The sequence below is a fragment of the Rissa tridactyla genome, chromosome 9, assembly GCF_028500815.1.
Source record: "Rissa tridactyla isolate bRisTri1 chromosome 9, bRisTri1.patW.cur.20221130, whole genome shotgun sequence".
Lineage (NCBI taxonomy): Eukaryota > Metazoa > Chordata > Aves > Charadriiformes > Laridae > Rissa > Rissa tridactyla.
The window spans coordinates 38,868,574-38,879,487 of record NC_071474.1 but is presented as its reverse complement, the minus strand read 5'-3'; the positions used below and the strand labels follow the sequence as shown (position 1 = coordinate 38,879,487).

At 49.1% G+C, this 10,914-nt stretch overlaps 1 protein-coding gene across 2 annotated transcripts; it reads right to left on the bottom strand.

Annotated features, from left to right (window-relative positions):
• Positions 1-2,207: 2,207 nt before the first annotated feature.
• NKRF (NFKB repressing factor) lies at positions 2,208-10,734 on the bottom strand. Of its 2 annotated transcripts, XM_054213564.1 has the most exons (3): positions 10,394-10,734; positions 6,742-6,863; positions 2,208-4,566 (listed from the first exon to the last, which is right to left on the bottom strand). In XM_054213564.1, exons 1-3 carry the CDS (start codon positions 10,585-10,587, stop codon positions 2,579-2,581), a joined length of 2,304 nt encoding a protein of 767 aa, XP_054069539.1. In that variant the 5' UTR covers positions 10,588-10,734; the 3' UTR covers positions 2,208-2,578. The 2 variants fall into 2 exon arrangements, with proteins under 2 accessions (XP_054069539.1, XP_054069540.1); XM_054213565.1 differs by lacking the exon at positions 6,742-6,863 and having other exon boundaries at positions 10,394-10,519.
• Positions 10,735-10,914: the final 180 nt, after the last annotated feature.

Below are 10,914 nucleotides of genomic sequence, written 5' to 3'. Positions count from 1 at the left end.
TTTCCTCAGCATTCCCTCTGCAAGATGCTCAAGTCAGAGCGCCATAGTTGTACCCACTGTTATGGACCAGTGCCAAACAAAACCCCAACAAACCACCCAACCCTGACCCCAGCACCTGTGCTGATGGGGTGGACTGAAATGGACCAGGAGTGCTTTAACCATTGCTCCTGCCCCAGCTGTCACGATTTCTGCAAGCTATTGCAAGCAGAACCCTTTCTGAATGGGCCAAGTCGCTCTAATGGCACAGAAACCCTTGCATCAGTCCCTTCATTTTTGTATTTCTCTTGCTAGTCACTAAGAAAAAAAAAAAAAAAAAAAAAGATGGTGTTGACTCTTAAGGCAGCCAGAAGTAAGAGCTGCACCAAGATGGGGGGAAAAAAACAAAAAAAACCAAACCCTGACCTTTACACCCCTCTTAGGTCAGGCCTTCACCCAGTAACTTCATTTGAGACGAGGCGCTGGCTCTCCAGAGAGCTCACGGCTACATAAACACACCGGGCTGGGGGGCCCAGCAAGGCCTCGGCTCAGACAGGTAACACCATCACCACACGTACCGCCGCGTCCTGCACGGGGCAATGACGGGGGCTGAGTCACAGCCGCTACCCAGGACGGGAAAAGCAGGTCCCTGCAGACAGCGGGACAGCTACCCCTGCTCAGCTGCCGTTACCTTCAGCCTGTTTTGTGTCCAGCTCCCTCCCCCCCAAAAAGAGGCATTTTTTTTCATCCCAAAGACAGCAGTGGTGCTCTTGCTGCTGCCTTTCTCTGCATCACCAAGTGCCGGGGGGGGGGGGGGGGGGGGGGGAGGCATGGAGAAGCTGCGGTCCTGCTTGCAGGAATATCTGCCTAGAAAGTACCAGGCTTCTTCCACTCCTACATCACCATCTGCTAGAGCCCAGCGTTCTGGAGAGCAGAATTCAGAAGCAGCGAGAGGGAATAACACACACAAAAACCCCAACCAACCAACACACTTTCAGAATTAACTGCCAGATCATTTTTCTACCAAGACAGCAGCAGCATGTTTCTATTCCCGAAGCCCAAGCCGGCAGGAGCTGTGCTGCAGCCATCCCGGCAGGGAGGAGGGAATGTTCGCACTCTTACCTGCCAGGGCAGCCTCTTCCTTTTCACATCGTGGGGACAAAAATGCCTCTAACTGCACATCGCCAGGAAATTCTTGCTTCATCAGTAGAGGTCAGCCACCCTCTCCTGGGCCCTGAAAGTATTTAAAAGGAAAACAGAACAGGAGCTGGGAGAAAAAAGCAGAGGATGATGTAAAAAGATGGAGAGGCAAATACAGGCAGCAGAAAAACAAAAGCAATTGCTGAGACACAAGGCGACAGGAGAACAGACAAAATATTTCATTAGGACTGGCTTTGCGCTGAAGAATCATCAGCTGGCCCTACTGGTGACAGAAAAAACCCAGCATCTCTCAGCACGTCTTGCTCTTGGCTCTTCCAAGGTCAATTCCTGACTTCTACATTTCCCAAGTACGAAGCCAGCGTTCCTGCGAGGCTCGGGAAGCACCGTGTCCCACGGCCCTGCCCGTCGGCAAGGAGCCAGCGCTCTGGCGTCCCGGAGAGAGGCCACACTCACAGCACACCTCAGAGCAACACCACAACCTTTACTTGTGAATCGCCCTTGATATACACAAGCGCAGGTACAGTCACGGAGCACAGAAATAATTAGGCACAGATTTGATTTTGCTCAGGATTAAAGAGCTTATATTCGAAGTAAAAAAATAAGTTATATAACAGTCCCCACAAGCTACAGGAGCATCTTTGCTGCGTGGGCTCTGCGTTTACCTCCGGATTTCATATGTCACACTTCACCGTGGTATTTGCACATGTCAAGGCAAAAACACACTGGAATTATCCTAGTCCGATACGCTGACAATTAAGGTGCATTCAGTAACTCTCAGTACGGGAGACTCAAGGCAGAAATCTATGAATAAAAGCGTGCTGTTAAACTGGTTAAGGACATCTCTCTACACACATATATGGCAGAGACAAGAGCACTATATGTATTTATCAAGAATAAATGCAGTTTTCACACTTTTTTTTTTTTTTTTTTTTTTACAAAGTGTGACAAATCCTGTTTTTTTCCAGAAATAAAACTTTATTTTTATTGTCATTAATACCAACTTTACATACAGGTTTACTCCCCCAGACTGCATTTCCTTTGCTTTTTATTATTTTACTTTTTTTTGTAAAAAAAAAAAAAAAAAAAAAAGGCATTTTTTTTTCCTTCCTTGCTCAAGAATAATAAGGGAACTATGATTTTAAATTATGCCAAATTCCTTCTTGTTGGACATGGTGGTTTTTCCTATTATAAAACTATTAAAATGTGAAGGAGCAAGTAATATCAAAGACACATACAGTAACAGCACTACTGCTTTTGGGTTGTGCTAATATACTTGAACAGAACTTGGCTGGTTCTAAACGTCTAACAACATTTTAGAAATTATATTAACGAAGTGAAAGACTTTAACGTTAATATAACCCACAACAAGAAAAATGCAGCATCTCTTTCTTCAATTGAATATCCAGGAAGCTCAGTCTCCGGTCAAATGGGACACCTGACCTCAGTTTGCCTGAGGCATAATAAGCTCGTAATGCCCAACCTGGCCTTCTTGCTTCAGCTGGTCTAAGAGATCTTCCTTGCGCCGCTTCCTGCTTACCACCAAGTATCTGTTGTGGCCCTGCCCATGAGATTTACTTTTAAGACCATATTTTTGGGCGATCTGATGTATCTGCTTCCGCTCGTCCATGTTCAGTTCTCTAGAGAAAGTCAAGTCAATGTGACTTTCTGAGCGTGCATAGTTTCGAATGATCTCTTCAATATCTCTTTTAGCGATTTTGTTCACCCTTTCTACATCAAGCCCGAGTCCTTCCCTTTTAAACTGCTCCTTCACTGAAATTGGCTCTCTAATCCCTTCACCATCTTTCCCTAGGCCACCGCCTGTCCAGCCCATCTTTCTTAAAATTTGATTCCCAATGTTGTCTTCTTTGATCTTCTGTTTGAAAGCCTCTTCTGCTGATCGACCCCGAATCTCATTTCTGGAGATGACATCTTCGACGGTGCCTTTCTTCAGGTTATTAACAACAGTTGGCTGAGTCTTTTTGAGGATTTTCACAGCTTCCTCTGCTGCCTCATGCTTGACAGATTTCTTCACTCCAACTGCTTCTGCGATGAATTCGTCTTCAAGCAGCACCTTGCATTTCCATCGCATGCCGGTCATCCTTTCAAAGACATACTCCACCGTCATCTTGTTGAACTGGGCGGTGTCGTTCAGCGTACACACTGGATTGCTGGAGTTCTCATAAATCACGAGGTCCTTCAGGTCCTTCTTCCTTCCAGAGCCCCGCGACGAGCAGCCCACTTTCTGAACTTGTGTCACCTTGATGGCTGCTATATTTGACTGCATCTTCTGCAGAATCTTCAATGCCTCCTCGGCTGCTGCGTGCTTGCTGGTCTTCTTCGTGCCAAATCCCTCAGCTAGGCAGTGATCTTGTAGATACACCTGACAACGCCACGAGCGGTTGGGCATTAATTCATATTTATATTCAACAGACATTTTGTTATATGAGGCAGAATTGTTAAGTATTCCTATTGCATCGCTGGCATTCTCTGTGAGGACAAAACTAGTCCAGTGTTTGTTGGTATTAGTGGAACCTTTCACGGATTCAGTACCAGGCTGCATCGGGACACAGTCCCTGTTGGCAACTACAAACTCCTCGTGAGGTTTAAGAGCAGGAGGGAAATCTGGGCGACTCACGCTTGCCTCGCACACCACCAAGTCTTCATGATAGGTGTGCTTGAACTTCCGCTGAACAACTCGAACTTCCACAGACTTCTTCAGCAGCTTGACTGCCAGCTCTGCAGCGCGATCCCTGGATCCGTTTTTGCTGCCAGCGTAACCGGTGGCCAGGTAGACATTCTGACATCGCACTTCACATGCGAAGCCATCTGTTAGGAGCTTCTTGCTCTTGGGGAGGTCAGCAGGGGCAATTTCTTTCAGAGGAACATAAATATATTCAGGATTTGTCTTGCATGCCTGAATTGAACGTGTCAAAAGATACGTATAGTTAATTTTATCAGTCCCAGTGTTTGCATCTGGGTTAGTAAGATTTTTCCAGACAGCTGCTGACAGTTTCTCAATAAAACTCTGCTTCAGCATTATAGCTGACGGAGGGAAAGTCTCTGACGCAGACTGGGCAGTTGAAGGAGAAGCAGAAACCTGTGACATGCTGCTCGTGGTGGAGTCCATACTATTCACAGCCTTCTGGGCTGCTGCTGCCTGGCCTGCAAAGCCAAACCCAGCTGAGTTGGAGAGCTGGGGATCCGTCTCCCGTGCACTCACAAAAGAATTCGTACAGTTTTCAGCTGGCTGCACTATGCTGTTTGTGTGTGCCTCCTGGTTCACCTCCTGCGTTTGGTTATCCATAGAATCTTCCTTCTTGTCAACCTTCTCAGCACTGGTGACAAAGTGTATCGGTTCAAAACGTGGTCGCACCCGGAACCTGGGGACCATCTTTTTGGGCGGCTCAGGAATCTCTTCTGGCTCTGGAGCTATAGGGGTGGAAGAAAATGACAAGATTACCAATATGTGCTGTGACAGGGAGACAATGTTTTCACAGAGTCATCTCCAGAAGGAGACTGCAGGCTCTGAACACAGGATTCCTACTTCTTAGCCACAAACTAAGAGGCTTCCTTCCTTACAAAGACGTTCACAATTGGTCGAGTAAGACCATTCATTATTGTGCAGGTCACTACAGTGGTATCTCCAGCTCCACAACCACCATACAAAAATCTCTACATACTTGGTTACACACATTTTAGGTCTGAATCACTTGCTCTGGCCTGCCAGCGTTGGCCACTGAACCCATCCAGTCATTTCTGAAGTTAAGCCATTCAAAGCTACTAAACCAAGTAAAAACTACAACCGCTAAGACAGAACACCAGAGTGGGACTACAGCCTCAGCTCTGACTCTGCCGCAGGGCTGTGGGATGATCCCAGATAAACTACTTTATCTTCAGGTCTTCTCATTTGGTGGAGGAACACAGTGATATTGAACCCTCCCTTCCAAAACACACAGGGCTGTTAATAATGTTATTTTCTGTAAATATAACTACCCTCGGGTAAAGGATACCAAACAAGGAGAAATATGCCCGAGCCCCGGATGACAGCTGCAGTGGCTGGGGGGGGCGGGATTACACATTACTGGGAGACCCCTTGTTTCTTAAGCAGAAGAAATGCAAATGAGGCAGAATATCCTGATATAGAAAGCTACCACAGAAAATGATAATCAAACAGCTGATAAGCAAATACAATACATCTGAAAGATGGTTATACAAGACTTCTCCTGTGAAAGATTTAGCCCCCACACTCTGAAGTGGTACTTTGTAATTTCATCAGAAGAGCAAAAGGCCACCTCAGCACCTTGGAATGAGCTGCCTACTCCAATGCCAATGTGTGCAAATATAATATAGGTCAGGCAACACATCTGTCTAGACATCACACTACCACAGCGTATTTATCATGGCCCAGTTCACTGCAGATGAAAAAAAACCACTTCACATACAGAATAAACAGGCCTCCATATTTAAACCAGGTGACAAAGCTCTTACACATGTGTTAAATCCCTCAGTCGTCAGTTTTGACGAATTATGGCAAGGTTTACATTTCTTGCTCAGTTTGGTATTTTGATGATTGCACTGCAGCAGCACCTAACGGCTCTCACCAGCAGAACAGCTCTGTGCTGTCTGTGTAACATGCAATAGAGAACCTTTCCCCTCGGAGCTGCTGCCTGACAGACAAAACACGGGAGAAAAGCAGTATTTTTGTCAGTTTTGCAGCCAGTCCACGGAAGCACAGAAAGACTGCTGGGTGTCAAAGGAAGGGAAGAAACTTTGGCAGAGCTAGGGATTACATCCACTTCTAGACGAGTCCTGTGCTGTCTGACCATTTGTGCTTTCAACAGCCAAACTACTGACTGATGCCGCCTCACAAAGCAAGGGCCTGCCTGCTCACACCTGCGTGCGTGAGCAATTCCCCTGCCGTTCCTTCTGGAGAGAGGGCAGGGAGCTCTGAAGGTGCTGGAGAGGAGCCAGCGGATGGAGCCCTTGAACTGCCAGCCCTCTCTGCCTGCTGCATTTTCTCCACTGGAACAGCTACAGCTGCAACATTGATCCCTGAGACCATAGGACTGGGCTGACACATGCAGGACTCTTACAGGCCCCATAGAGAGACGAGGAAAGAAAAAAAATAAAAAAATAAAAAAAGAGAAAAAAAAAAATTAACCACCTCCCCCCCACACCTCCAGGCAGGTCCAAACTCAACATCAATCAGCTGAACTTCACATCTCCATGCACATGTACCTTCTCAGGTTGGAACACCACCCCTCAGCATAGTGAGGAAGGGCAGACAGATATTTCATTTCATAGATTCAATTCCCTAACACTATCACTAGGGAAAATCAATTACCTGGTAATTTCAACAAAAAATGCTATTTTCTTAAGCAAAGAGAGAGCCCTGCATGAATGACATACACCCCACAACATAGCTGAGGAGGTGAAATGGCTGTAGTCTACCAGAGTACATGATGGTCGCTTCTTTTCAGTTTGCTGTGCTGGCTCTTTCAGAGGCAGCCCCGTGGCACGCTGCTCTCCTCACGCTCCCACTAATGCCCACCAAACAGCAACAGGGAAAAGCGTCTCCTTTGACACACCGGCAGGTATACTTACTGTCAGATGGAGAGTGGTATCTTTTTAGCTTCCTGCTAGGGACCAACTCGTACGTCCTCATTTCCCCAATATCAATGCCTTCAGCCATCTTGAGAACCTTCTCCATGACCTGCATGCCATATCTGTGTGGATTCAACAGCAAACCACTTTAGAACTGGTCCCATAGGGGCAACACACACACATGCACATACAAGCTTTTATAATGCAAAACAAGAACTAAAGCTGCCTGAGACACCGTACCTGCTTCAAGGGAGACGCTCCTCCTGATTTTGCTGGAGTATTAAGACGGGACCTGACCACTGTCATCATGCCATAGCTAGTTCAGTGCCTGCAGACAGCCTGCACACCAGCTAACAAGCTACCTGGCTCTAAGGGAACCCATTTGTGAATAACAAACCGTGCAGACACCTAACTGATGGTGCTTGAAACTTAAATTTAAATGCATTATCTGTCAAAATACAACATTTGGCAGAGCTGCTAGGAACACTGGGGTGTGGAGGAGGAGAAGTCTCCATGGGCATCGCAGCTCCAGTGAACGAAGCCCAGGAGCGACTGACAGGCACTGAAGTCTCGTCTGGGTCAGCAGCCACAGACAGCACGTCACCAATACTGAAATCGCAGATGTCAGATGACAAAGGCACTGCTCAGCTTTTATCAACCACTCTTTAAAAAGCCATACTAATTTCCAGCTTGGTAGCTGTAACTGAAATGTTTTAAATCCCTGAGCTGCGACAGAGGTGAGGTAGCTGTAACTAGCTCTGCACACACCCTGGCCCTGCTGCAGCACGCTCGCAGTTGCACACAGGCAGGACATGCACTGTACAACCCCATCCTTCTTGGCCTTACATCCCGGACCATTTAAGTTTTCCTTTCCTCCAGGGATCTGTCACATGTTTTCAAGCTATCTGCACACTGAAGCTGAACAAGAAAAAAACTCAAACCTTTCTAACCAAGGAGAACCTACAAACACGGCCTGAAACTAGCCTCTGACAGCTTTGCACTGTGGTTCAGAAAGGAGAAAAAGCAATCTTGCATCTGTTCCATGGTGTGCTCACCTTCAAAAGTCAAAAAGCATCAGGTCACTGCCCACGGACAAAAGGCCACAACTGTCCCAACAGATAACACTGCGATAACTTGCACCAGCTTTTAAATACTACCGTTCCGAGGGCTCTGGAAATCTACTCACTCTCCACTCAACAAGCGGAGAGTGGAGTTCCTGTTCCTGATTTAGAGGGCCAGGCAGAAGTTAGATCCATTTAAATTACTGTGCGAGAACTCTGAACACAGACTACTGCAGTCCCTGCTTCACTGCAGGTACCCAGCAGAGCTCAGCCCCCAGCAGGGAGGCAGTGGACTGTGCACAGGGAGAAAATGCCAAGAGGCATCAAAGGGAGACAGTGGTGATACCCTCATCCTCCTGCAGCCAGAAGGGAGAGGGGTGGGAATCTCTATTCCTCCCTCTGGTTTACAGGGAGGAGAGTACGCTACCTGTGATGGGAACATGAAGGATGATGCTCTTTGCCAGCAGGGTGCAATAACAGTGTTCGATTTGACATGAGTGTGTCACTCCTCTTCACAAAGGATGGAAGTGTTTGGGGCTCCAATTTCTGCCCAGGGGATGATCAGCCAGTCCCAAAATGTGTTCGTCTACCCTGGCCTTAGAATTGCCAAGCTGTGGAGACTGCAAATGGAGGCAGAGGAATCCCAAGCCTCCAATGCCTAACTAAAGACTCCCTGCTGCGACAAATATGTTACCTCTTATCCTGATACCAGTAGCTCTGGAGCATAATGCCTCCCCTTGCCTCACCCCTCCCCATTTTGCAGCCACCTTTAACATATCTGAGAACACATGCATCTTCTCTCAACCAACCCTAAACTAAATGAATCCTGTTACTTAATGCCTTCCTCACAGACCATGTTTTCTAAGCCTTATGGACATTCTCCAGATCATCCCCCAGAACACTTCCTCAGACTTCATCAGCAAAGACTCTGATCTGTATTTACTCTGACAAACAGGCTGTCTTCCCCTAGCAAGTGACCAAAGTTTAAAAAAAAAAAATACAAACAAAAAAACCACCAAAAATCACCAAACCAAAAACCAACCAACAAACTTAAAACAACAAAAATCCCCCAGACTTTGAAGTTATTCACTTGATACAGCAACAACAGCTCTTCCCAAGCAGCAAAAGGCAGTTCCAGAGAAAGCTGTGGGTCCCCTCCCTTCCCCAGACAACTCTAAGTAAAGCTGCCAATTGCTCTTAACAGCGCAGGGTGTTTGCTGTGCCCGTGCACTGAGTTCACCTTCATGCACAATACGAGCTTTGGGGAAACATCCTCACTGATAATGGCTCTGCACTGCATCATGCCTAAATCTATTGCTCACATCTCCCCTGAGAGCTGCAGGTAGAGATGTTCATCGGGGAAAGTATGTGCACTTACAGGCTTAAATTGCATCACTTTTTAGGATTTGAGATCTTGCCACATAGCTCTTCACTTCTGTTATCAGCACCCTATAACTATATTATTGCATTGATTCCCAAAAGCACTATCACAAAGACAGACCGCCGTTCAGACAGCACATAAACACATTAAAATGAGCTAATGGACCAAAAAGACTACATTTTAAGAAGTTACATTCAATTTTAGCACATCCCTCAAGCTTTGGAATTTGAAGCTGTTTTAAAACTACATTCAATTTTGATGCTTGCAGAGCAGAACAGTTTATTACTTGGACAAGGAAGAAATAAGAAAACATGCAGATCTACATTTAAAGATCTTGACTCAGCTCTGTACAAATGACACAAAATATTGCCCGACAAGGCTTTGAGATAGTAACATGAGTAAAAGTCAAACTATATGCCCTTCAGTGTTTACAAGCTCCTCTGTTGCTGCACAATTTGCTGAAGTTAGTCGTTAAGCAGTTGCTTCTGTCTTTAAAGCCTTGTGTCCGGTTAAAAATAATCGCAACATCAAAAGCATCAGTGGGGACGCGGGTGACGTTTGTGCAGATCTCCACAGCCCCGCTCCTTACGGTACGGTGGTTTCTGCAAGAGTAATCCTGATCAAGGGAAACCTCTTCCATTCACCGGGCCGACTTCTCTCAGAAAAACGGAGGTTTAAGGGGACCGTACGGGCTGCCTTACGCTTAGAGGGATACTTTCTCCTCACTTAAATTATAAAGCACAATAGCAACATGCTGAACGAGTCCTCAGGGATAGGACATCAAGAACTACTTTCTTAAGCAGCTTGCTCCCGTCCGCATACAAACACACGAACGTTCCAGCAAAGAAAACTGCCCGGAACGGCGGGGGGAACCCGGCCCCGCTCCGGGCGGCGGCTTCCAACTTCCACCCCGGCTCCTGCCGGCGGGCCGGGCCCTCCCGAGCCCGGCTGACACCCTGGGGCACCCCAGGCCTGACAGCGAGCGAAAGGCCCCGGCAGGCAGCGGGGCCGAGCGGCCGGAGCCGCCACCGCCACCCCGGCCGGCCGCCTCCGGGCCCGGGCCCGCCTCAGGGTCTCCCCGCACCCCCGGGCCTCCTCTGGGCCTCCCCACGCCCCCGGGCCCGCCCCATGCCCCGGGGCCCGCCTCAGGGCCCCCCCCCTCCGCCGAGAGGCGGCCGCGCGGTGCCGGGGATGTCCCGGCGGGCCTCACCTGCAGCCCATGAAGACGTGGTTGGTCCAGAGGACGGAGAGCGAGAGGAGCTGGTCTATGGCGGCGCCGGGGTAGCCGTGGAGGTGGCGGAGGATGAAGCGGCGGCGCAGCCCCCACTGCCGCTCGGTCTCGTTGTACTGCCGCCACTGCTCCAGCACCGACTCGGGCACCGCCTCCGGCTCCGGCGGCGGCATGGCGAGCAGCGGCCCGGCGGGAGATCCCGCCTCGCTGAGGGGCCGTCCTCGCCGGTGGCCGCCAGGCCCCACGTGCGGACAAGGCCGCGGCTCGCTGCGGGCCGCCGGGGAGCGCCGGCCCAGCCCGGCCTTGGCCCTCCCGGCCCCGGCCTCGGCCCCGGCCCCGGCCTCGGCCCCCGCCCCCACTGGTACTGGTGCCGGTGCGGTGGGAGCTCGCGCCTCCCCTCCCCCCCGCGCCGGTCTCTCCCCTCGCTCGCGCGGAGCCGCCCGGCCGGCGCCGCGTCACGTGGCGCAGGACGTCACGAGTGCGCGAGAAGCGGCGAGAAA